The sequence below is a fragment of the Ictidomys tridecemlineatus genome, chromosome 15 (assembly GCF_052094955.1).
Source record: "Ictidomys tridecemlineatus isolate mIctTri1 chromosome 15, mIctTri1.hap1, whole genome shotgun sequence".
Taxonomy (NCBI): Eukaryota; Metazoa; Chordata; class Mammalia; order Rodentia; family Sciuridae; genus Ictidomys; species Ictidomys tridecemlineatus.
Window position 1 is genome coordinate 3,745,902 of NC_135491.1, and position 27,493 is coordinate 3,773,394.

The 27,493-nt window shown below is 44.1% G+C and overlaps 1 protein-coding gene across 1 annotated transcript; it reads left to right on the plus strand.

Annotated features, from left to right (window-relative positions):
- The first annotated feature begins 18,892 nt into the window (after window positions 1–18,892).
- LOC101972280 (vomeronasal type-1 receptor 4) lies at window positions 18,893–26,957 on the plus strand. The gene is made up of 2 exons (XM_078033307.1): window positions 18,893–19,796; window positions 26,851–26,957. Exons 1-2 carry the CDS (start codon window positions 18,893–18,895, stop codon window positions 26,955–26,957), a joined length of 1,011 nt encoding a protein of 336 aa, XP_077889433.1.
- Window positions 26,958–27,493: the final 536 nt, after the last annotated feature.

Genomic DNA, 27,493 nt, shown 5'->3' on the forward strand with positions numbered 1-27,493 from the left:
GTATTATTAATACAGATTATTAACACAGATTCATTTGTTACTGAAAACCACTGTCATCACTATAATGTTACCTTCTCTGTGTGTCCAGCAGGAAGAGAGTCTCGCCTCAGCCATCACAGCACAGGCATCCAGAGGAGACGTGATTCCTGTCTCACTTAAGTGGATTGTATCAGAGTTGCAAAAGAGCAACTTTTTTTTCCCCCAGAAACAGTCCCAGGTGTTGGCTTCTGCACAGAAAGAGTTCCATCTTCATCTTACATTACATACATGGATATGGTGGAAATTAAAAAAATTTATTCTAAGGTCTGTCTAAAATAATGTGAAGAATATGTTAGTTGCTAACTTCAGTCCTTAAGCCCCTTCCAAATCAGAATTCACTATCAATGATATTATTCACCCACAAACATCCTCCGTGGTGATTTTATTAAATAACTTAAGGCATCAGGTCAGGGACACTTCTCCTTTTACTGAAGGAATTATTCCTCTCCTTAGTCTACCTCTCCACAGAATCTGTTTCTATCCTGGAATCCCTCTGCATACAGGAGCACATCCCCAGACTTCCTTTTCTTATTGATGATACTGATATTGAAACCACTCACTGTGCTTCTTGTGTGCAAGGTGCTGGGCTCAATGTGAGGTCCTGACAGCCAGCATGGAGGGAGGGAGGGAGCTGGGCCCTGAGACAAAGGTCTGTGCTCCTGTGACCTCACTTCCCCTCTGGGCTGCAATTATCACTTCACCTGGAGAGACAATGACAGTGCAGGCCTGGGGAGCCCAGGACAAGGCTGAAAAACTTTCTCCACACTTGCTAATTAATAAGGCAATTATGAGTTCCTTGTTAGTGACTTCAGAATGAGTGTTGAGGAGTCTGGGAGATGCTGTTGATTTCCCATGATCCCTGGAAGCTGACAGGGTTTCTATGAAATGTGCCAAAAGTTGTGAAAAGTGATCTCTGAGGGACTTGAAGAGGGTTTGTGTGTCTCATTGGACTCTATGCTTTCCTGAGTTCCTGACCCCAAATCTTGCTAATTCTGTCTCCTTCCCTTCCTTCCCCATTCCCTTCCCCTCCCGGGAGAGGCTGGGACCCAGAACAGGGCCTATCCTTGTGTCCCTGTGGCCTCAGCTCCAGGCAGGCTGGGGTATGCAGAGTGCAGACCACACCCAGGGTGAGTGCTCCTGATTGTGACACCTTATGCTGTCATCACAGCCATCCCTTGGCCATGGAGCCTGTCACTAGGAAAGCTCAGTTGGAGAGCAGCCTACAGACGGGTCACTTGGAGCATATGCCTATGGGCACTGAGTGGAGGCATAAGGGGATCGAGCATTGTGAACACTGAACCTGTCCCCAGCACTTGGAAGGACCTGGGTTTCGGTGATGTGACCTGGGGTATGACATAACCAGCTCCCAGAGGAATGGGCAGGACCTTATCCACTATTATTCATGGAGTCTTGAAGCAGCCAATACAGCCTGGAGATATCTAAAGGTCAGCTCCCAAATTATGACTGCATAAAGCACCTGCGCTCTGTGGTACTACAAGAGTAGACATGTGTGGCCCAGCTGGGGAAAATATCAGCCCAGCATAAATAGCAGCGGGTGGCGCAGAAGCAAGACATCCAGCATGCATGTGTGAAATCCACAGGTGAACTCCAACCTTCAATCCTGCAGGAGAAAACAGAATACAAGGAGATCCTAGAGTGGGTGGACTTCCTGCAGCCAGCCAAGGTGAACCTCTGGTGAGGATGATCTAAGACCCCTGGGCTGTGCTCCAAGCTGTGATCAACTGCCCCCTGGTGGACAGGGGTTGTATTCCCTCTATTTTGAGTGGGTTGATTGAAAATTCCCAGGAACATGCTGGACCCAGGTCTGGCCAAGAGGAGGCAGATGAACTGGCTCTACTATGAGATAAGCAGTCTGCCGTCCCAATGCCCTGTAAGAACCAGCGTATGAGGGATGACGTGGTTGGGAGCCAGGGCTCGTCATGATGTTTTGCAAGGCGTGGAAGAGATACAGGAGAGCAGGACCAGCTATTAGGGAGAGAGGGACTTCAGAAAAGCCCCGTCCCTCTGGGCTTTGAGTCCTCCCACTCTCCTTAATGCCGTGGCTAAGCTTGAGCCACTCATCTCCCTGTTGTTCTAACACTGAAGGGCCCTGAAGCCCTTTGCTCAGCCTTTCAGGGAAGAAACTCAGATTCCTGCTTTTTGCAGGATTTCTCTCCCTAAAATGTCTATAAGTTCTCAGTGTGGGTGGGAAAGCCCTACCTTTGTATTTTCCTGCTGTGGTCCTTGGTTCCAGTTTTTTTTTTCAGACAGCACAAAGATATTAATTTTCCTTGAGGATCAGGATGGAATAAGGAATCTCTAATCATCCTCTCAGGGCACCAGAGCAGGCTGCCTGTTGATTCCAAGCCTCACTAACAGCAGCTCTGGGGTCAGACATCCAGAAGACTGGGCCTCTGTGCCAAGCACATCCCTGTTCAGCCACCTTAAGTGTGCAGGCTCCAGTGGGTCTGCAGGTGCACAGGATGGATACAGTTGGCTCAGGGAAGACACTGACTGGCAGAGTCCAGGAGAGGTGCCCAGTGTGGAGCTTCCCATCATCCTCCCTGTGGGTCACCATATGAGACAACACTCCCAGATATCGTCAATCAGGGAAGCTCACCTGGGCCTTGGTGCTCAGAGCTGCTGCTGGAGCCTGTCACACACTGTCCACATGGCCGTTTTTAGTCTCGGCTCCTCCTGAGGCTAGGCATTCACATGGCACTCACAATGGCAGAAGCCCAAACCCAGCACAGTTCACATCATCAGAGAGTCTGGTGGCCAAGCTCCAGGCAAACACAGCCACTCCCTTCAGGTATCACATTTCAGTGCCTGGAGACCACTGCCCAGCAACTAAAGGCAAAGGCCTGATCTTACTTGGGCAAGACTAATTTTCCACTTCAGTCCCCCTCCTGGTCTCTGCAGAAGGCTCCCTTAAATCAAAGTGAGCACGTTTAGCTGGAAATCTGATTTCATACAGCACTGGCAGGTCCCAGGCAGCAATGGGATCATACAGCACTTGGAAGAGCCAGAGAGGACAGAGAGAGATTTAAAGAAATGGTGACCCCATCCTGTGGTGTTTTTATAATCATTGGTACATCCTGGTATTGCATTGATTACTTATTTCCCCTCAACCTACCAACAATACTTAGGGGTTCACTAAGTCTTCAGTACATATTCTCTTTGCAGTCAAGTTGTAGGGCCATATCACACATCCCCCCACCACCTACACGTGTGGCCTCATATGTGTGCCCTCTCACATGCTCAGTCAAATGCTGATACACACAGGCCTTCCCAGTGTGGTTTGGGGCCCCGGAGCATTGGGCCCCCCTGTCCATTTTTTGGCAACGGAGCCCGATGCCTTTCTTTACGATATTGTGGATAAACACCTGGTCCTTGTTTGTTTTACTGCAGCTGCCCCAATTTGCCCTTGTTCATTAATGTCTCTGGCATCGAAAGCCTGTTTTACTGCAGCTGCCATGACTTGCTCTTGTTCATTAAGGTCTCTACATAATATAATGTATGTGTTTAAATCTTCATGTTTCCATGGTCTAATGACTTCTCTGCACCAACAATTCATTTGCTCATAAGCCAGTTGTTTTAGTAATGGCATTGCTTGTTCTGTATTCCCAAAAACTCTGGTAGCTGTTTGAATAAGCCTATCTACAAATTCAGCGTAAGGTTCATTAGCTCCTTGTATTACCTTAGATAATTGTCCTTGTAAACCTCCATGTCCTTGTAAAGTCTTCCATGCACTAACCGCATCAACGGCAATTTGTAAGTATACACCAGGATCATATGCAGTTTGTTGCTGCTGATTCTCACAAGGTCCCTTTCCTAACAACATATCTAGATTTCTCTGAGGATAACCAACTGCTGCATTTTGCCTAGCCGTCTCCTTGCAAAATTCCTCATTGGCAATCTTCCATAACAGGTATTGTCTTCCATTTAGCAGAGCTTCATAGTTGCCTTGCTCCTTCATTCACACTCGAAATGCAGACACTAGCACACTCATAGCTCCACTCCTTTTCTCTCACTCACCCAGTCACCTGTTGTTGCCATCCCTAAACTGGTGCATGTCTCCAAGTTAGTCAATGCCAGATGCGGGTGGTCATGGATGCCCTTTATATAGATCCCCACCCCCAACACTGACATCAGGACAATATTTCACATGCACAGCATTTTAACAGTATTCCAACCTTTGTTATGTGATGTCATGAGAAAGCTGGAGAGTGTGCAGGTGTGATTGAGTGTGATGGGGTGAGGGTGGGAGTGTAGAATACAGATGTCGCAGGGTTAGGGGCGTGTGCAAGGCCTGGGGCTCAGGGTGTGGGACAGAAGGAAGGAAGGAAGAAGGAGGGCAATGGCAGCAGGCCATTGCACAGGGCTAAAGGGTCTGGTGTTTCTAAAATTCCCTGGGTAGCTTGAGTTCACAAGGGACAGAGTTTGCAGTTTAGTAGAGGGAATAATCACCTTTTGTCTATTTTATCAGTCACAGGATTGAAGGACATAATACAGTGACTTTGGGCTAAAGTGGGTGAAGGACAGGGGTGTGTAAAAAATCTTGGACACAATATTCACAAGGGATTTCAGAACTCAGGGAAGGGTTGTGTATGTTTTGTAAGATTGAAAGATTGTTTTGATGGACAGACACCACAAGTTCTCATGGGAATAGAAGAAATACAGAAACCTTCTTTACCTGCAGCAGCAGTCATAGGCCCTGATACTCTGGTACTGGCCCGCTGGCAACTTGTGTGGTACCCAAAAACCACCCAGGTGAAAGCCAGTCAGAGAAGTGGTTTGAATGTGGACACCATTAGCTGATCAAGAAGGGGAAGTGGCCATACTCTCATCAGGAGCTCCAACCTGTGTCCTGTTAGAATTTTTATAAAACCCAAACCTACTGGAGCCTATTGGTGAGGTGGTGATGTCCTGGGAATAGGAGTGCTACAGAGATGGAGAGGTGGAAGGCCGTCATGGCTGGTGTGTGGGAAAGGAAGATGTAAGAGCTGCAAAGGATGGAGTGAGGGACCAGAGGAAAGACACAGATGTGGGGTGGGAAAAGTGACAGGGTGGTGGATGCCACCCAGCGTTTGGGGGCTGAGATATTGAAGGAGGGCCTCCAAGGACATGAGGATTGGGTTGAGGACACTGGAATGAAGGTAGATATGGAGCCATGGGGAAGGAAGAGGAGGAGGTGATGGAAGGATAGGAGTGTGTCTCCTGAGGTCACCAGAAGTGCATGGCCACAGGTGTGGCAAAGGGAGGGAACCAAAGGGTGCCGCAGAGCTGGTGTGGAGGCCTTGAAGCATCAGGTGGAGGTGGGAGGGGATGTTGCAGGTGCAGGCTCTGGAAGGTGGTCTCATTGAGTCTACAGAATGGACAGAACCTAAGGGGGGAAGTGGGGTGCACTTCAGGAGGTCAGGAGGAGGGGGCCATGGGCAGGTCAGAGATCAGTAATCCATTCCTCCTTCCATCAGTGCCCTGTTTCCACTGGGCTTGCAGCTCACTCATGGATCCTCTCCATGTGAAGTCCATGGAGCAAAACAGAATAAAAAGAGGGTCCACTTTAATCTCAGAGAGGCTTACATCTGGGAAGAAAACAGTGCTGCCCACAGGAAAGAAAGTCTTGGTACAGGAGATATAACCCAGGGGTGATTTACTTTTGACCTAAATCTTCCAAGCTTTTTGTTTGAGACCAGATCTCACTAAGTTTACCTTAGGTGCTGAGGCTGGCTTTGACCTTGGGATCCTCCTGCCTCAGTCTCCTGAGTAGCTGGATTACAGGCGTGCACCACCATGCCAGGTGTGTGCCATGGTGCCAGTTAGAATGTGTCCCTTGTGAGAGCAAAGCCTTTGCTTTGCAGATGTCAACCACAGAGTTGCTAAAGTAGAACATTCTGTTCTGTTGACAGATCACAGCCCAATTGGATGAGCCCAAGAGTCTGTCATTTCCCATGAACAGGGTGTCAAGCCAGTAATGCCCTCTCCAAGTGGCCAGGAGGAGAACCATGACAGTGGAAGATGAAACCCCTGTTGTGAACAGTCCTGGTGAGAGGGAGAGCAGCTGGGGAAGGTGGGGTGAGCAGCACCTCCCACATCTGCCTCTTGGTGCAGACCTTCCTCTTTGGAGGGGTTTATAGAAAAATATATTCTTTCCCTCTTCTGGGATCTGATTCCTCCTTATTAGCCCATTCCTTGAAGTTTATTGGCATAATTTTCTTCCTACAAATCCCACGTATTCCCTTCTTTATACCTCTCCACTCCTGTGCTATGAAATTCCACTTCAGGCCCTTCTCCAAGGGAAAACTCTGAATCCTCCTTGACCTCTGACTTCTGCACTTCCTGCCCCGTCGGGCTGCTGCCTGAGGAGGCCTGTCACTCAGTCTGCCTTGTCTCTGAGCCCCTCCTCACTTGGAAGTTTCCAGATGCTTACTTTTCTGTTTTCTTTCTGTTCCCCTCCATTAAACTCTCCTCCACTCTGACAAGGTAAGCGCCTTTCCTCCTGGAGCAGACTCCAAGTACAGATTTCAGCTCTCTGTGGTTTTGATGGTGCCCAAGGTGTTCAGGAGAGGCCAGGCCTGGAGAAGGAATTTTCTACTGATAAAATCTTCCCAAGGGAAAAGGAAAGCTATAAGGAAAAGAAGAGCTTAGGGAAGTTAGATTTTAGGTGAATCCAGGTGTGGTGGCACAGGCCTGTAATCCCAGCTGCTCGGGAGGCTGATGAAGGAGGAACCCACATTGGAGGCCAACCTGAGCAATGTAGTGATACTCTTTCTCAAAATACAAAATAAAAAGGGCTGGGGGGGGCACTGGGATTGTGGCTTAGTGGTAGAGCACTAGCCTGGCATGTGTGAAGCCTGGTTTTGATTCTCAGAGCCGCATATAAGTAAATAAATAAATAAATAAAATAAAAGGTACATTGACAACTAAAAACATTTTTTTTAATAGTGCTGGTTATGTAGCTCAGTGGTAGAGCACCCCTGGGTTCCATCCCCAGGACCAGAAAAGGAAAGAAAGATCAGTTGAGAACTGAGTGAGGTGGGCTGAGAGAGCACAAGAGGTCAGGCTGGGAGTTCTCTGTGTCCTGCTGGCAGTGAGACTGTGGGGACATTTCCAGGCAGTGGGACCTTTATTGCCAGGCTGACTGAGGCAGATTGTATGGTTCTAGTTGATGGTGGAGTTGTAGACTGTAGATTTCCTGTTCTACATTTTTCTAGCTTCCCTTTTCTTCTCAGGTGGAGAATCCTTCTGTCCTGTTCCCAGTCAAGTTGACGTAAAGCTGCCATGACCATGATTCAGGAAGAGGAGGTCCATTCAGACACTGACCAAAGCCAGGCGACATCAGGGCAGAATTGTGGGATGATGCTGTTAGTGGCAGGTTCAGGGCTCAGGGAACCTGGAGAAGGTGGACTCTACCTGTCCAGGAGCAGCATGAAGAGGGGCAGCAGATCCTGTTGGTGCAGCTTGGTCCTCTACCCTGTCATGATGTTCCCTGGGGGCCACTGCTGCCCTCCTTCTGTGGGAATAGATCAAGGTGTCACAGCTGGGCCAGTGGGCAGGGTGTCACCCAGAGGAAGTTTCCCATGACTGTGAGACAGCACTTTGAGAAAGCTGGTTGACGGTGGTGTCAGGAGGAAGAAGGCGAGTTACGAGACAGGGACCCAGGAGCTGTCCCAGGGACAGGGCCGAGTGTGGAAGAATCTGACTTGCCCCTGGGCTACTTGTTCCAGTCACCAGTGTCCCCTGTCAGGATGAGCAACCTGGTTTCCTCCAGGGGACTTCTCCTAGTTTCCAAACTCTGAATGTAGAATGTCTGCAGCCTGGCCCTGCGTCTTCTTTGTCTTTGAGTCCACAGGTTCTCTGAAGGTGGTCTTGTCCTCTTCTGTTTATTTACTAAAGTTTTCCAAATCCTTCTCTCCCATCGAGGCTTTTCCTAAGGTTCATGGATCCTTCGGGTTCCCCATGTCCACACCTGGGCATGTGGTGGCCACCTTCGTGTTGACAGGCTGTCGTTCTGCCTCCCCATTCTGTGCTGCAGTGATTCTCTCTTTATAGAGCAGCTCCAGGACTCCTCCCACACTGAGCATGTGCAATTTGCTGATGTCAACCTCCTGCTTCCTGAGAAGCATGGAGGAAATGGAAGAAAGGCAAACCCAAGTGGCATTCAGGACGAACCAGTAGTGTTAGTACTTTTCAACCTTAGTTAGTATAAGTTTGAACTAATAGCCTTAGTCCATTTTCAAACCCTGATGAGCCTAAGTGTGAACCAATAGCGTTCACCCAAATGCTGTATAATCCCTGGACTCCCACACTCAAGGGGCAGCAGTTGTCAGGTTTCTTCTCCTTCCACTGTGGTTTGGTCTGTGCACTTGGGCAATTCCTTTCATACTCACTCCTCCTTGTCTCTGGACTTTTCCAGTTTGAATCTGTGATACAAGAATCCAGGAAGAAGAAACTGTTGTTGATCTGCTGGGGTCTGCTTTAACATTGGAGGGCCTCTCCCACCATTAAGAACTACAACACATTACTGTAGATCCCACGGGACAGAGAAACTCTCCTGCCTCAGCTGCCTGCAGAAACAGAGAATTCAGTTGTGTCTCATACTCCCGTTTTATATTTTGGTGTCTAATAAATGGGGCATCTTTTGGTGAGTGAAATGGATCAACAGACCTGTCTTTTTTTTTTAGGATTTCTGTTCTCTTTTAATTTTTTTTCTTCAAAAATATCAAGTATTTGTTAGCCTTTAGGGAAAAAAAATCTCTATCAGATATACTGGGCACTGGTTGGCCTTTTAAAAAATATCTCTATCAAAAATACCAGACCCCTGGTGACCATTTGAAAGTGCTTGGGTTTCTGGTGCATGCCTGTAATCACAATGGCCTCCCCTCAGCAATGTAATAAGGCCCTAAGGAATTCAGTGAGACCCTGTCTCAATAACAACAACAACAACAACAAAAGGGTTGTGAATATGGCTCCTTGGTTAAGCGCCCCCCACCCCAGGTTCCATCCCTCGTAAACCCCCCACCCTCTGCAAAAAAGGGTGCCCCCATATCTAAAGGCAAGGATGACAGGCTTATTGGAGGGCAGCTTGCTTACTCCCTTCCTTCCAGATGGAGGAATGTAGCTCAGGTGCTGTTTCAACCTCTGGTCTTGAGCTTCATTTCAAAACCAGAGTGTTGAAGTGAAAAACCACTCCTGGCTCTCAGCTTGGCTGTGTTCCCCCTTCCCAGGCTAACAGTTTCAGGTTGGGATGCCGAATCCTCCCGTAAGGTGGCCTTCCCCTGCCCAAAAAGAGATGTGAGGAAGGCCAGTGGCCACCTGGCTGTGGGTATAAGCAGTTGGTTTTCTACTGCTGGGAGGTGGCTCACATTCTCGTGTTGATGACACCTGGGGTATTAGAGACCTTGGAGCTGAAGTGCCCAGTGGAAGATGCCTCTTTCTTGTAGCACACCTTGAAAGGTGGCTCTCCACGGGTGTGGCCATAACTCCCCACAAAGGCTTTCTGGGTCACCTCATGACCAGCAGCCACTTGCAGCTCACAGGTGCTTTGCTGGATTTAGGAGGTCCCTGGCACCAACTGAGTTGGAAGGGTTCTTTGGGGATCACTAATAATCACCAGAGGGGTACGGGGAAGCCCCAAGATGGGAATACCCAATGGAAACCATCTAGGTTCTCAGTTTTTTTTTTTTCAAAATTAAAGGAGACTTCAGAAAGCAAGGCACAGGTAGATATTTATTGAAGGACATCCACAGAATTTACACTTGGAGTATGGGCAGCCCTTATCTCAAAAGATGAGTGAGGTTCCCAGCTTTGAGTTCTCTAATATGATTTTTTAGAGTGTGTTTGGAGCCTAAGTGGAGGTGCCATGGTTAGATTTTGCTGATTTGGAAAGTGTTAACAAGCTACCTTGAAGATTGAGTCACCCGACAGTCAGGTCCTGTGGTCACCACCACCTTATACTTGAAGGTCAGAAAGTTCCTTTGTCAAACCTTCTAACCATTCATAAAACGGTAGCATGTTGTGTAGCTTTCTTAGGTGGAGGATGTTCTAACGGACATCTGATCTTGGATAAGCATACGTTGAATGTCCTGTTCATCTTTAGCGGAAGCAGCAAGCTCAGCATGACTTGTCTTGTTTTCAGAGGTCTTCATTTTCCAAGGGCCTCGTCTCAAGGGCCTGTTTTACTTTCCTGTCTCATGATGAGGGTCTGGGTCTATGTTCCTCGGTGATGTGGGTCTTGAGGGTCAAAAAATAGGGTATGGGGCCGCTGGTAGGAAATTTGTGTTGTCAGCAAACTGGGAGTCTGAGAAATTGCTAACTGAATCTCTTTGTCATAGATGGAGGAGATGTGGGGTCAGTGACAGATGGGAAGTCTCTAGGTTCAAAATTAGGCACCTGGAGCTGGGTGCAGTGGTGCATGCCTGTAATCCCAGTGGTTTGGGAAGCTGAGACAGAAGTTCAAAGCCAACTTCAGCAAAAAGTGAGGTATTCAACAACTCAGTGAGACCTGTCTCTAAATAAAATACAAAATCTAGGGCTGGGGATGTGGCACAGTGGTTGAGTGCCCCTGAGTTCAATCCCTGGCACTCCCTCTCCAAAAAAATTAGGCACCTGGGGGACAAAGGGCCATTTGAAGTTCCTTTTGTGTTAGGTTATATTTTCACAGGTTCTGGACATTAGGATGTGCACAGCTTTGGGTGGTTCTTCAGTGTGTCAAAGCTTCTATATTCAGTGTATTGTTTTTAAGTGTTTTTTATTTATTTTTTTAGTTGTAGATGAACACAGTAGGTCTTTATTTATTTACTTTTATGTGGTGCTGAGGATCGAACCCAGTGCCTCACACTTGCTAAGCAAGTGCTCTGCCACTTAGCCACAACCCCAGCCCTTGAGTGTAATGGTTTTGATTCCTCTGCTCAGTTCATGTATGAGCATTAATTCCTTTGTATGTCTGAGTGGTATTCCAATATATGAATGAACATGAAATAGTTCATTCTGCCCTCTTCCTGATGGACACTAGGACAATTATTAGAAACATTGTTAACAGAAATTAATTCCAAATGCCTCAGATACTTTAAAACAAAAACCTTATAAAAAGTATAGGAGATGACACAGGAGAACATCCTGGTGATTTGGGGTTTGATAAGACTTTGAAGGTATAAAATAAAAAACACAGCCCATAAAAGAAAATAGTCAGATGAACTTTGTTCAAATTAAATATGACCTGCGAAATACACTCTTAAGAGGAAGACAAGCCACAGACCATGAGAAAACATTGGCATAATACATTTCTGATAAAGGGATTTTATACAAGACTTATTATAGAGACCTCTTAAAACTCAACAAGAAAACAACACAGATGATAATTGGCCAAAGTTATGAAGAAAAATTTTACCAAAGTTGATGGTAAACAGATAGCAAAAGAGCCTAAGAAAAGATGCTCATCATATGTCATTAGGGACAAGAACTTCTCATCTAGAAAGTCTTGCAGTATGGTCCAAAAGGGCAACTTGACCCTGTATAGCATTATTTAAAAAATGTCCACTTCCAACCATAGCATGGCCTAGAGCATCTGAAAGGACTGAACCATCATTTGGCATCTGGACTAATGATCTGCTATTGGCTGCGTCTCCTCCCCTGCACTTGGTCTTCAGCTGGGTGCAGTTGGAGCAGCTGGTGTCGCACAAAGCTGTCCCCGCAGGTGCAGAGAGCAGCATCTGGAGCAGAGCCATTCTCCCAGTTGGAAAAGGCGTCAGGAGTCCTGAGAAGGGCCCCTGTCCATCAATGTGTCCTGCTACATGTCCATCTCTCCACCCGTCACCTTAGATCTGCCAAACCTCTATCATCCCTCAGTTCCAATACAGTCCTTCTATGTGTACCCAACATTCCCAGGACCACCCACCACACCTTCATCTGCTCCTGTACTCTGTCACCTGTGTCTTCCTTTTTCTTTTCCCGTATCTACTCCCAGATCCAACATTTCATACCATTCCTTGAACCCTTCTGCCCAACACCCTGAAGCCCCACAGCAGCGCTCAACTTTCAGGCATCATCAGCTTCTCCATGAACTGCATGCAAGCCCTTGACCCATTATCCACCAGGCTCTACAGGTGGTTTGTTTTTTTCTCTCTGTGGGCTTTATTCCACTTATACCTATGGTATTCCCCAACTCCTACACTTTCCTGTGTACATCTTTTCTTCTCCCCATGTCTGTCTGTTCCCCAGGCTGCATCTCCTTTACTTGCTTTCTGTATCTTTCTTGATCTAGTGTTACCCAAGTTCTGCCTCCTCTGCTTGTATCCTCCTCTCCCCACAGCATGCGTTTACCACGTTTTCCACAAAACCTCTTCCTTCTTTTGACCTTTAACACTGCATTACTATGTTCCCCTTTGTTCCTATGACACCCTGAAATCCCTATCCTTCTAGAACCAAATGTGTTTATACCCTTAACTTCATTGCACATAATCTCCCCTTGTCATCTTGACCCTGGCATTGACTTTATCCCCCAATATATATTCTGGTTTACCTTTTATCTCTCTGCATGTTCTTTTCATGTCCCCTGCTTCAGGCTCTGCACCACCATCTGTGCCCTTGATCACTTTTCCCCTGTGCCCTATTCTGTCACGTGTCCTGCAAACAAGGTCACTCTCTATACGCTTCAGCACTGAACAATTGCTGCTGGCAGTTGTTGACAAATTCCCACGAGTTGGAGTTCATACAGAGACCAAGTTCTGAGTCAGGTCAAATTATGAGAAATGAGTATCAGCAAGCTGTCAGACAGGTGAAAGGGTGAAAATTCTCTGTGAGTATGTTTTTCAGGGCGCAGCAGGGCCATTTCTGAACCCCCCAGCCTCTGCTAGGGTGCTGATTTTCACTGTGCTGTAGCTGCACAGCAGTTGCCTTCAGGGCAGCCTTGAGCTGAGGAGGTGAGAGTGGATTAAGCTAAAATGACAGAAGTCACTCTTGAGCCTGCTCGTGTGGACTTATGGAGCTCTCTAGAAAGGAAACTACATTGCTTCTAGCTGACTAGGTCAAGGATGGCATAAGGCATGCAGTGCTCCATCACCGTCTCAGTTACAGGAGGTCAACCTCCAGTTAAATGGAGAGTCCCAGAGACCAGAGCACTTTCCCCTCACTTTCCTTAAAATGTATTCTTGAAACTGTTCCACTTCTTTACAAGTTACTGTGATTAATATCTTTCTACCCCTAAACGATAACCTGATCCTTATCATAGGTATGTGTACATGTATAGTAAAACAGTTTCAGTAGTAAATGTGGATTCAGGAACCCATCAGGGATCTTGGACTGCATTCCCTTGCGTAAGGAAGGGGTAGTGCATGACAGTCTCCACCGTCCAGTGCAGTAGAACCCAACCTGAAGGGCAGTTCCTCCTACCTGCTCTTCTCCAGCTACTCATTATTTCATCTCCACTCTCTAACAAAAAAATGTATACGTTGGGGGAAAAAAAAACCCCTGTTCCACATGTGTCTCAGCTACTTTCTGATTCTAATTTCTCTCCTTGAAGATCCCACTCTTACCCTATCATTTTGATAGTTTTAAAGTGCTTAAGATTTCTTTGGAATTTATGCTAATACTTAAGTTGTTCATTCTACCGGTATCTCTTCTATCCTCAACTCAGCCTTTCTAATAAAATTTAAAATTAGGTGTTCTTAAATAAGCCATGACAAAAAATTGTAGATTTCTCAAATGTTCCCCATAGAACTCACATTCACAGACATACATGGTCTCATGTGGCATTCTAGATGATATAACTTGGGTGATGAGAATAGACTGACCAGGGCAATCAAGCAAAAAGAAATTTATATCCATGTATAATAATGAGTTTTACCTCCAAAGACTCTATACAAATCTGTGCCTATTAGGACTCTCATATCTCCTGCTTCCCACCTGTTGTTCCTACTCTGATCTTTTCCATATCCCCACTGTCACCAAAAACTTACATTCTACTGAACATAGTCTACAGTCTACTGAAACATGGATCATTTGGTCTTCCTATTTACAACCTAGCCTAACTGCATAAGCTAGCCTAACTAACTCCATATCCACCAACCAAGAGGGGAAGTAAGGGCCATATAAACATTAAATAGGGAGGAGAGTGTGGAAAGTCACAAAGGTGCCCACCAGGCAACGATTCTCTGGGTGGCTCTGGACTCAGGGAAGGTTCTGGGAGGAACTTTGATGCTGTGAATGTGCTGAATCCTCTTCTTGTGTCTGTAAGAATAAGAATTATGGAGCCACTGGACCAGATATGAGCAAAGAAAAGGCAACTTCAGTAATACAAATAAATGTTGCATATAACAAGTCTGTGATTTTGTCACGACTTACAATAGAACAGTACCCATAATCTGTTTTCTCTTTGTGACTTCACTGTTGCATTTTCCAAGCACATAGGAGGGAAAATGAAATTTATCATCATATAAAGGATCCAGCAGAGGGAAATGGAGAAGCCAATGTGCTTTGGAGCTATTAATTTAAGAGCCCTCCCACAGGAGGCTTAATGGGGCTGGATCATGATGCTCTGGAAGACACTCAAGAAGCAGGTGATGCCAATGGATACATTCCTGCCCACTCATTGAATATATGAAATAATTTTGCATCAAAGGTGATTTAAAAAAGTGTTCCATCACAGAAGCTGCCATTACCAGGGAAATTCCATTAGAGAGAATGAGGAGGGGGCTGGCTATATTCAGGACTTGAGGCTCAAATTAGTGGGCCTTAATGGATGCCCACTATAGGAAAGGAGTAGGTAGTAGTAAAGAAGATAGAATTTCCCAGAATCCCAAGTGTAATCTGTGGTGAGAGCATCAGTCTTATGACCACATCTCTGGAGGCCATCCTGTCATTTAGCACAGTTTTGTTTGGATTATGGCAACAGCCATCCCTATGACCAGAATGCCTCATTAAAATGATTTTTATCCAGAGACTGGGTGCACTTGTACTCACCAACTACTTGGGATGCCGAGGCAGGAGAAATACTTGAGCTAGGAGTTTGAAGCCATCCTGGGCAACACAGCAAGAGCAATCTCCAAATTACCCCAGGAGTCACTTTTTTATTGTAGGCACCTGTGGACTGGCAAAAATATGAAGATGCACAAGTGGATGGGCAGAATTCCCACACTATTTTCTTAGAGAAGTCATCATTAAAGATCAGGTGGTGATACCCTGGGAGAAGCCATGAAAAGTGAGAGCAGTTGTCAGAATGCATAAAGCAACATTCTTAGAACAAACGGATATGTCCTGGTCATGTTGAAGAAGAGGCAACATCAGTCACCACCCACACCATACAACAATTCAGTTCCAAGTGGATTTTTGGTGTAATTTAAAAGAAAATAAATGGAAGTTTCACAACAATAAAAGACTATTTCTGAACTACTAGGCAACAATTTGTGTATCAAAGAGGAGAAACACCTTAAAAATCCGATTGAAATGACAAATCAGATCAAGTTAAATGAAAAGCTTCCTCCTACCAATTGCCGTACTTACACACAGGGTGTGTGCAAAAGAGATTGAAGCATCCATTGGGAATAAGTTTTACAGAATGTACTATGAATAAAATAGGCAGTATGTTCCAGAAAAATTACAGGGAAAAAACTATTAAGTAAATAATAAAAATGGGGGAAAATTTTAGTCTAATGAGACCTTTTATATTTGGTGTAAGGCTTAATCAGCTCCCCACCAACTGCTGCACTGTCTTCTCCCCATGCCCTTTCCCTGTGCCATCTTTCTCTTGCCTTCTCCTCACAGCTGTGAAGGGTCACTGCCCTGAACACTCCCCTGTCCTAGGACAGGTCTTGACCTGAACGGGAAAGCTCACAGCAATTTTTAAAACTCTTCATTGTAAATAGTATTTTTTCAGTGTTGGGGGAATTGAACGTATTGGAAAGGCCTTCCTTTTTTAAAAAAATATTTTTAGTTATAGATGGACACAATACCTATTCATTTATTTATTTTTATGCAGTGCTGAGGATCGAACCCAGGGCCTCACACATGCTGGGCAAACACTCTACCACTGAGCCCCAGCCCCAGCCCCAAGGCCTCTCTTTTTGTGGTCACTATCTGATGCCCTGCAAATAGTGTCCATAGCACAGGTGAATCTGGTAGTTACAGCAGGGGTAGATCTGGCCTCTCAAATCATCCAAAGCTGCTACTGTCATTTGTGAGGTACCAGCTTTCTGTATTTCTTATAGAAATCTCTTCTGTCATTAACGGGATCAATATCAGTAAAGTGTATTTCCCTAATAATTTTGATGTCAATTGGCATTAAGTCATGGAAACGAGTGGCCATGAATGGGCTTGTACTTGTGTTCAGAGGAGTGGAATGACCTTCAGAGTTCATTGTTAGCTTCACATTCTTCTTCTTTTCACATGTGTGTGTGTGTGTGTGTGTGTGTGTGTGTGTGTATGTGTATGTTTAAATCCTTCTCAGGTGTTTTGTTTCATTCCATTTCTTTACCAATAGGCAAAATGATGGAAATGGAATAGGAAGCAACTAGGTTTGGAAAACAATGCAGTGGGGCTGCCAGTCCCTCACATGTCAGACCACGGTATTTGCTCTTCCTTGGCATGTGACTGTGTGACTCCAGGGATTATTGATAAACAGTAGCACCTCCCAACACTCCAGGATCCATTAGAGATGCCAACAAGAAACTTATAATTGTTTTTCATAAGTGTCACCTGGGGAGAGAGTTTCCAGCAGTGTCCTTAGCTCCCCGAGCCTGCATGCCCATTGATGCTACAGGCACAGTGATAATTGCAGGTCTGGGGGGAGGTGAGGTCACAGAGTCACAGACACATATCTCAGGAGCTGGCCACCTCCCTGAAAGCACACGTCTTGGTCACAGAGGCCTCTGCACTGAGCTCACCGTCCTGGCAGAGAGAAAGATCCTGGTGAGTCATCAAATGACAACCCGAGAGCATCATCTGCGAGGGAAGACCCACTTCAAGGTCCCATTTCAAGAGTCTGGGTAAGTGATCTCATCAGAAAAGGGGATTCTATATTGAACCTGGTTGAATACCAGAGCCACACAGGAAGCAGGAAAAATTTCTCAGGAGTGGGCTCAGGCACTGAAGAGCGATGGGGTCCTGGATCCCGCCGCCATCCCTGATGGCTCCCAGTTGAATGGAAAGTGATCCTGGCTGACAGTGGCTGCTGAACTACACTACCCCAATCTTCAAGGTGTAGGAGGGTGTCGACTGCAAGTCTGCCAGCAGCTCAGTGTCCCTTACAGGAATTGTGTGCTGAGTTTTCTGGATTTCTAGAATAGAGCCTACAATATCTGCAAGATTCTTGTATAGAGTAGGAAGAACTTAAAGGACTCTTCTCGTATTGTGTCCTATAGGGTGAAGCTCGAGTGGAAACTTTCCTCTCACTCTGGGCATAGTGCAGCTCATGGACACAATCACGGGGTCAATCCTGAAACCACTTGTTGTCCAGGAATGTTTGAGGTTATTTCCCCCTTAAAATGATAAAACGTTTATAAAGAAAATGTACTAATAGTTTTGGGGTTGTGGCTCAGAGGTAGAGTGCTTGCCTAGCATGCATGGGGCACTGGGTTCTGTCCTCAACACCACATAAAATAAAGATATTTTGTCCACCTAAACTAAAAAGTAAATATAAAAATGTAATATAATAATGATGGGTTTCCAATACCACCTTTTATACATATATCTGGTTTCTACCTGTTTAAAAACATCCTCCTTATTGTATTAAATACACCGCCTGGCTTAGGAATTTTATTGTGGAGTAGGGTTTGAGTGTGTAGAAATTGTGATAAACTTATTTACCTTCTGCTCAATTTTTTTTATCAGCCTAAAACTGCTCTAAAGATGAAGGTCTGCTGAATGTATAGATTTTCATGATAGTCACCAATCTGCCATCTCAAGACTTCATGCTGTTCATATGCCAGTGTGGATACGTGGCTCCTGTTGTAATATCAGTCACCCACATTGATGTCTTGCTAACAGTTTTACTGAACTCAGGTATTAACACATTTAGCGTGTGTCCCCCAAAAGCAGCAATTATGCCGCTACTACCATACAGTGTTGGTGCTTTAAGTCACAAAGCATAGGACGTGGCATGGAGAAACAATTCCTGTGACAGGTGCTGTTTCACTTGCATTCCTAACAAACAGCCAAGTGAGCCCTGTGGTAGCTGTTCTGAAATGGACCAGGACTGGCTCCCTGCACATAACTCGCCATGGGACAGGTGCCTGCTGGATTATAGCTCCCTCAGAGCTTCTGCTTCAATAAAATATCTAGATAGTCTCTCATAATTGAGATTGGCTTGGAGAATAATTGTCTAAGGAAATGGAAACTCATTAGAATAAAAGCTTAAAATACCATCAGTTTAGAAGATGATAGGAATTTCAAAAAACAGAACTAAACACACACACAAAAACTGGATAGTTTGAAAACCCCCACTCACCCATGTTCAGAACGCTTGGTAGTTAACCATACTGACTTTTATACTCAGCTAGTCTCAAGTCCCCTCTACTCCCCTAATCAGAGCATGAATTTACACGTTTACCTTCTGCATGACCAAGTTCTTCTGGTCATTATGCAAAGTCGCCTCTGCACCTGCCTCAAGTTGTGAAGATGCAAGTGGTAGCAAAGTGATGTTTTCAGGGCAAAGTTTTATGCTTTTAAAAGTTTACGCATAAAACTTTTAAAGAAAAAAAAGATTCAATATTCACAGTAAAGAAAAAAAATCATTCAATATTCACAGTGGGCGTCTGGGGGGTGGGCAATGCTGGGTTTTGGTTGACAGGACCCATGCAGCCCGGGCTTTCTGTTCCCCTGCAGGACCCTCTTGAAGGGACAGCAGGGACCTGGCAGGATGGCAGCCAGTGATGTGGCTGTAGGCATCATCTTCCTGGCACAGACTGTGGTTGGAGCTCTGGGCAATTCCTCTCTCCTCCATTACCTGGTCCTTTACTTCACTGGGTGCAGGGTAAGACACACAGACTTGATTCTTCAGCACTTGGTTGTGGCCAACTTGTTAACCCTCCTGTCTAGAGGAGTTCCCCAGACAGTGGCAGCTTTCAATTTAGAAATCTCCCTTGGTGATTTTGGATGCAAACTATTGTTCTATCTTCATAGGGTGGGCAGGGCCATGTCCATTGTAACCATGTGCCTTCTGAGTGTCTTCCAGGCCATCACCATAAGCCCCAATGAATCCAGGTGGGCAGGACTTAAAGTGAAAATTCCCAAGTACGTTGGCTTTTCCATGTACCTGAGTTGGATCATGTACCTGCTTATTAATATTTTTAATCTTCTTAATGTGACTGGGAAATGGAACAACACAACAAGGACAGACCTGAGAGATTTTGGATACTGTTCTGGTGTTCGTCCTGACTTAACCACAGGCTTACTGTTTGCAGCATTGCTAACCTTCCCTGATGTCCTGTGTGTGGGGATCATGCTCTGGGCCAGCAGCTCCATGGTGCTCATCCTGCACAGGCACAAGCAGAGAATGCAGCACATTCACAAGACCAGCTCCCTCAGGTCCTCCCCTGAGTCCAGAGCCACCAAAACCATCCTCCTCCTGGTGAGCACCTTTGTCTCCTTTTACACACTTTCCTGTGTCTTTCAGAGTTGTGTGACTGTTATTAATAATCCCCACTGGCTCCTGGTGAACACAGCTGCAATAGTCTCTGGGTGTTTCCCAGCTGTCAGCCCCTTCTTGCTCATGAGTCAAGACTCCAGTGCATCCAGACTTTCTTTTGCCTGGAAACAGAATAGTAAACCTCCTATTCTTATGATGAACATAAAAATTTTAAGTTTTTGCACAACACTTATTTATTTATTCATTTGAATCCATAAAATTTGAGGCCTAACTATACACATGGGAGTGGTGATTTTCACACATGCACTCTCCTTACATCCTGTTTTTTTTTGATTGGTGTAAATGTGTGGATAATAAGGGGAACTTCATGCTATGATGACTTCTCCTGGCAACTTGGATGCTCACATCTCTAGGAGTGAAGTAGAAAACTCAAGTCTCCAGCATAGAGGATGAAGATATTGACCTGCAGTTTAAGAAAAGCCCTGCTGAGTCTCGCAAGGCACTGCTCTTCCTCTGTGCTGTTCTTTGGTGCCTTCCATTATCAGGGGCTGCCTCCTTCCATTAGGCTGCATCACCACAAGTGGAATTCCAGTCTTTGCCTGTCCTAAGCCTTGGCACTCTGGTGTTCCAGTCAGGACTTCGCCATCTGCACATTACTGTGCATGCAAACTGGTTTGTTCCTGTGCTGACATTCCAGACAGCAATCACTAGCACCCACCTCAGCTCTGAGAAGGGTCACTGAGTGACTGCATCCAGCTATAGGACATGGAGCAGAAAATATGGCTGGGGACTGAAGAATTCTTCTGATTGCAGATATTTGACAAAACAGTGGTCAAATTTCCTCATCTATCCCCAAAATGTTCACTGTTATGCCAAGTTAGTTTATTAGACATGCTCTGTTCTTACCTCCTTTTAAAGGAAAAGTTTAACAAACTTTTTTTCATGTGATTATGTATCATGGAGGAATAATGGTCTTAATTTTATGGAAAGTAGGAGGTTATCCTGCAGCGGGAAAGTGTCACCACTCCACTCTCTTTTAAAAGAGTAAGCATTTCTTTTTAAAAGAGTAAGCATTTCTTTTAAATAGTTTTCATTGTCAATTTGTCCTTGGAGTCAATGGAAGAATGCAGAATGTCTAATTTCTTACTACTAAGCAATTCATATAAAATATCTAAGTATCTTCTTCCCCACATATATTTGTACCTTCATGTCCTGGTAGAAGACCTTGATGATTCAAATACTGGTATGGGCCCATTGCAATATTTACACCTGCTTTCTGATTGAAAGCACATGAGAATTTTTCAAGCCACAGAGTCATTTGCAAAATTTGAACAGTTTATTTCATAACCAATCTTTGACCAGCTCTGATGTAAGTGTACAATAGGTTGGCCTGTTCTATGGCTTGAACATGATTCATGCCCCAAATCTGCTATGCTAATGCAGAGATACTCAGGGGTGAAGTGATTGCATTGTGAGGGGTATAACTTGATCAGCGTACCCCAGTTTGAATGGACTGACTGGGTGGTAACTGTAGGCAGGGGTGTTGTGGTTGGGGGAGGCAGGTCACTGGAGACATGCACTGGAAGCGGGTATCTTCCCTGTAGCTCCTTACCACCTTTCCAGTCTCTCTGCTTCCTGGATGCCACAAGGGGAGCAGATTCCCTCCACCATGCCATCTCTTCATGATAGTCTGCATCACCTTGGGCCCAGAGCAATAGAGTGAGTCTTCCATGCACTGAGATCTCTGGTACCATGAGCACAAATGATCTTTTCCTCCTCTAGGTAGTTCTTGTTGGGTGTCTTGTTCACAGAAATGAAAAGCTGACTCAAGCAGCATGTATATAATTTGGGTCACTTTGTTCTTTGCATAGCAAGAGGTTCTGTATTATCATCCCTTTAAGGACTGGACTTTTGGTTGTTCCCTAATAAGGAATGAGGGCACGTGGTTACTATTCAGAGTTTATAGCCCTATTGGTAGCCCTGAGTACTATAATGTCATTCTGTTGAATATCTCAAGACTTGGCTTGACCTGGATCTCTGGTTCTGGTTTCCTAGATTGCAAAAAGAGATATATATACAAAAGAAATTAAAATGCCAAATCCATTAAAGAAATCAAAATACCAAATAATCTTTATATTTTAAATGTGTAAATGTATATGTATATATGTTATATTATATATATGCATATATATACACATATATATAATGTAAATATACAGTATGTGCATATATATCACTTGAATTAGGTTTATTATGCACTAAACAATAATTTTAGAAAATTGTAACAAATAGAAATTTCAGATTTAGATGACAGTTTCAACAATGGCAAATGATTTAGCATAAAATTTGCTTTCTGTTGCTTTTTCTTCCTAATCTTGTTGGTTTATTTGTAAAATTATGTGAAATGTATTTTTATGTATATTCTCTTTTCTCTGATGCTTCTGTGTTAGCTATTTCTTTTGAAGGGAATATCAGTATTTGTATATTCAGACACTATTTGCCTTTGAAAAATAAAACTTATATGTTTCATATAATTGAATGTAATGGAAAACCATGAACAACAAATTTTCTCATTATGACACCCATTCTATTTAAGTTTCTAAGTTGATTTCTGTTGTTATTTCCAAGACGCTACATTTCATATTTTCAAAAACTGACCAGAGTGTGCACTTATTTAATACATTCACTGTCCACCTTGGCATTATGTAAATGGGATAAGAATCTTTTGCTGCAGCTGATTTTTAAATTACTGAAATGTATTTTAAATGATTTTATGTACAGGCTAGGCATGTGATGTCAGTGAACTTTCACAAATGGAGCCCATTCCCCTATATGCAGCTCTTATATAGGAAGACAACACCTCAGTCTGAGATGCTCTCTCAGAGCATCCCCAAGAGTGATGACTACATGACAGCCCAGGTCACTTTCACCTCTCTCCTACTTTATACAAATGAGAGTTCAAAATGAACTCTTTTATATTTGATGGTACAAAATCCAGGCGCTCTCAAATTAGCATTTTTCAATGTGGTAGGGGGTGGGATTCAACCATAGGAGTAGCAAATAATTAAGCATTCTTATTTTTAAGGAACATTTTCATATTTTTTCTTTGTACTTTACTGGTGTCCATACTACTGGAGTTCATTGATGTAATTATAGAAGCAAAGATATAATTTGCTCAGTTCAGTCCACAGGACTTCTCCTTTCCCTCCCTTGTACATCCCCCTCTTCCTTTTTCTCTACTCCACTAGTCTTCCTTCTATTTATTTAGAGTCTTTCTAAAATCAGTGCTTTATGGATATACATACAGGTGAGATTCACTGTGGCATACATGCAAATGCATAAAATATTTTGGTCAATCTCATTCCATGGTTGCACCCTTTTCCAGGCCCTCCTCCTTCACCCTCAATCCCTACCTCTATCTACTCCACTGATCTCTCCTTTACTTTCATGGGACCCCTCACCCCATTTTTTTTTCTGAGTTTTGTTCTAGTTTTTCCATATGAGAGAGAGAGAGCAATTGTCCTTTGACCTTGTGAGTCAGCTTATTTCAATTAGCATAATGTCTGCCACTACCTTCTCTTTTTGAGCAAACACCATTCCATTCTTTTTTATGGCTGAACAGAACTCCATTGTGTGTATAAACCACATTTTCTTTATTGAGTTACCTATTGACAAGCATCTGGGCTATTAAGCATTGACAAGGCAGTGTCTACATAGTATGATAATTTTTGTTTGCTTGGATAAATAGAGATAGTGGAATCATATGGTTGTTCCATTCCTAGTTTTTTTTTTTAATTTTTGTAGTTGTAGGTAGACAGAATGTCTTTATTTTAGTTGTTTATTTTTATGTGGTGCTAAGGGTGGAACCTAGTGTCTTACACATGCTAGGCAAGTGCTCTGCCTCTGAGCTACAGCCTCAGCCTCCCATTCCTAGTTTTGGGATGAATCTCCATCCTTCTTTCTAGAGTGATCACACTAATTTGCAGTCCCATGAACAATGTACAAGGATAACTTTTCTCCCACATCCTCAGCAGCATGTATTTTTATTTATATTCTTGAAAATTGTGTTCTGACTGGAGTGAGTTAAAATCTTAGACATAGACTGCACTGTCACAGCTGTGTGATGTAATGATTCTCCAGGAATTGTCTAGAGTACACTGAAAGCTTAAACCTCCAGAACACAGCTTGAATGGAAAATTCAAATTAATTGCAGACCTTTCTGGATCTTGGCACAACATCATTCACCCATCCCCACCCCACCCCCAGGGCATCAGCCATGTGTATGGGCTCCTGCCACAGCCCGCCCTCCCCTTGCAGAAGGCAGGCTGGGCTATGGGAACCCTGTCTGTCCACTAGGGACCTGTGCTCTCACTGCTGGTTGCCCAGTTATCTTTGTAGCTGCTGACACAGAGGCAGGCAACCAAGGTCACACCCTTCCAAGGCATTAAAAGACACTTCCTGTTTGCCCCTGAAATTCAAATGGCCACTGTGTCTCTGTTTGTCTTTCTCTCTTTCTCAACTATTTTGTTTTCTGATTCTTCATTTTTGCAGGCAGCCATTTAAGATCTAGGACACTGTGGAGAATTCGCATATACCATGGAATTTAGAACATCATTATACAGGCACAGAGCAAGGCGCCGTCCCAAATGAGACCTGAAAAGACCTTTTGTTCACAGATCAGGTTGACCCTCATCTGTTAAAATATGGACTACAATTAAAAAAAGACAACAAAAACCAAGTTTCTGTAAAAGAAGAAAATATGATCTCCAGATCTAGCACACTATTTTTATATGTTTATTTTTTGCTCATTTCTGCATCTCTGTCTTTATCCAATATACTATGTATTTATGTCCGTCTCTGTGTGTCTCTCTTTGTATACAATCACGTGTCTTTTGAAGAAATTAAACCTTAATTTTAATAAAATATAATTTCTCATTTTACCCATAATGTGTGTTTTGTATAAAATATTTTCTTATTTTTAGAACACTGAATTTGTCTTTTCTGAAACTATTCATGTTTTCTTAATTATTTGCTTTGTAAATTCACTTGGAGGTGATATTTTTATGAGCAAAAATTGAAGTTTCACTGTTTCACTGTGGCTGAGATAAACTTCAGGTTTATCTCATTTTTCTTTCCCCCTCCAAATCTTACTATTTTAACATCCTGTATTTTTCTAAATACATATGTACTCTAGTGTCTTCCCACGAACTTGTCTACCCTAAATTACTTCCTGTCTATTCTCCTGCTACTGACCCTCTTCATTAGATTTCTCTTTCACATTTCCTAAGATGTATTAAGTCTGTTTTCTCACATCGTTCCTCCTCAGCATATTGTCCCTCGCCCCACCCTCAGTTCATTGTCCACCGTCAGAAACTAGATCTTTTTCCAAAACTAGTGATTACATTTTAGATAATATTTGAATCCAACATCTCTGTACATTGAGACTAAACTGTAAACGTCTTAATACAACAAATTGTGCATAGGTGTTATACTGTTGATATTGGGATCTGTTAAAATTGTCCTTCCCCACAAAGGAGGGATCTTAGAACCCTACAAGAGCACTACAAACCTATAAGGCAAAAACAGTGACACCCCAGACCCACAGGTCTGGAAAGGAAGACACATGAGCAACATGAAAAGACAAGGGAAGAGAGTGCCCCAATCCAGGCTGATTTAATTTCATTGTTTCTCCATTTGTGTTAACACCACATCCAGACAGAGCCCATGGAGAGAGTGTCCTGTGACTGCAGGGCTCCGTCCCTTCTAGAGAAAGGATGGGAATATGGTGTTATATCCAACATCCCAAACTCCTCCTCCCCTGAGTCAACTTCTTTAGATAAATATGACAACAGACTCCACCAAGGTCCAAATTCTTGGATTAGTACTCCTGAGGCCATTCCATTCTTTTCATGAAAAAAGAGGTTGAGGTGTTTACATCAGAAAGTCTCAGGGCTGGAGCCTCAGAGAGTTTGGCCTTGATTATCTGAAAGACCACCTCCTGGCTTGGTTCCTACTCATGGGGGGGGCTTTTTCTCTCCTTTAAAGGTCTCAGACCTGGGTCTAGCCAAGTCTGAGAATCCAGGGATAGATATTCTGCAGAACCCTGCTGTTCCTAGGAATTCTCGGACTTTTCAATTTGAGGTGGGGGTAGGGAGGGCACAGACTGCATGTTTTCTCTCAGTTCCCACCGTTCACCATTTCTGCATGATGTTAAAACCTAAGTGTTTAACCTATCTCTAATAGATCTGTGCCTTTGTCTTTGCTATCATTTTGCCTTTGTTCCTTGTAGGCACTGAGCCTGTGTTTAGCTGGCTAGCAGAAGGTCATCAACACATTGTAACAAGACCCAGTTTATTTCTTGTCTTGGGAACACTGCTAAGTCAGCAGCTGAGGCTCCACTGAAGAGTGAGGGGAGTTTTTGAACCCTTGGGGGAGTCTTGGCTGAGTGAACTGTTCTGTCTGGCTGACTGAACTGTTCTGTCCTGGTGTGTGGATTTTCCCATTTGAACTCAAACATCTATTGGCTGACAGGTGCCACCTAGAGGCAGAAAAAGGCATCTTTTAAGTCCAGGCAAGTAAACCATTCAGAAGTGGAGGGGATTAGCTCAATCAAGGTGTTTGGATTAGGTACTGCTACGTGTATTGTGACTCTTGCCTCATTTATGACTCTTAAGTCCTGCTGGATGGTATTCATGGGTCCCTGGTTTCTTTAAAGGCAACAGTGGAGTATTCCAGGGTAACTGACATTTTATTAAAAGTCTGTGTTGAAGCAGTATGTCTAATGATCCTGGATTCCCACTTGGGCCCCTTGGGAATGGAGTTCTGTCATAATTTCACAGGCTGAGCCTCCTGTTTAAAATCAATAATGGGAGCATGATGTTTGGCTAGATAGGGGGGTTCCCTTTAGCTCATAATAGTGAGTATTTAACATCTAATTCAGTAAGAATGATCTTCTCCTTGGGAACGGAGCAGTATAGGCACCATTTTTCTTTTCTACTCATAGCAAGAGTAGTTCTGCTAATTAAAGCTGGGCAGGTCCATTGGCAGAGAAGGAAATTTGGGCCCCCATTTTGGCAAGCAGATCTCTTTCCGTCAAGGGGATGCGCAGTCTGGTAGGTAAAACAATTCAAACATTTCATAGCCTCCTAACTGATATTGCTGGGGACCACAAGGGGCCTATGGGTCTGGGCACCTGTGGCCCCAATGATTGTGTTTCCTTCCCTGAGAAGGGGACTACTTGTTGGGTGACTATGGAATGTTCATTGTCTTTGTCTACCATGAAGTTCATTTGTTGACCCCCTACTCTAATTCTGATCATAGGCTCTCAGAGGCCTAATTGGAGAAAGCTCAGTCCCCCTTAGTTGGATTTTTCTCCCTGCTAGGCCAATGAAGTTGGTGCTGGGTGTCTCAGGTTGATATCAGCCTTGTGAGCCAACCGTTTCTCAGGGAGCCTAGGGCATTCATTTTTCTAGTGACCCTTTCTTTGCAATATGCATGTTGATAGTGACCAAGGGGGTTCCTTTTTGCTTTGTGGGACCCCTTGACTGATGGGGTGGTCCTGCTGGGGGTGCAGATCTTGTTGGGGCCAGCTATTTGGTCATGATTAACAAGAATTTTGTTTGCTACTTCTAGCAGCTCTGTGGCATTTCTCCCTGTGAACTCCTCTAACTTTAGTGATTTCTTCTGGAAGTCTGGCTGAGCTTGCCCCAAAAAGTCTGCATTACTATTCATCCATCAGGGAATATGCTCTCTTCTCAGCAGCACATGACTTCTTCTCAAAAATAGACCATATCTTATGCCACAAAACAACTCAGTAAATTAAAAAAAAAAACACAGAAATAATGCTCTGCATTCCATCAGATCACAATAGAA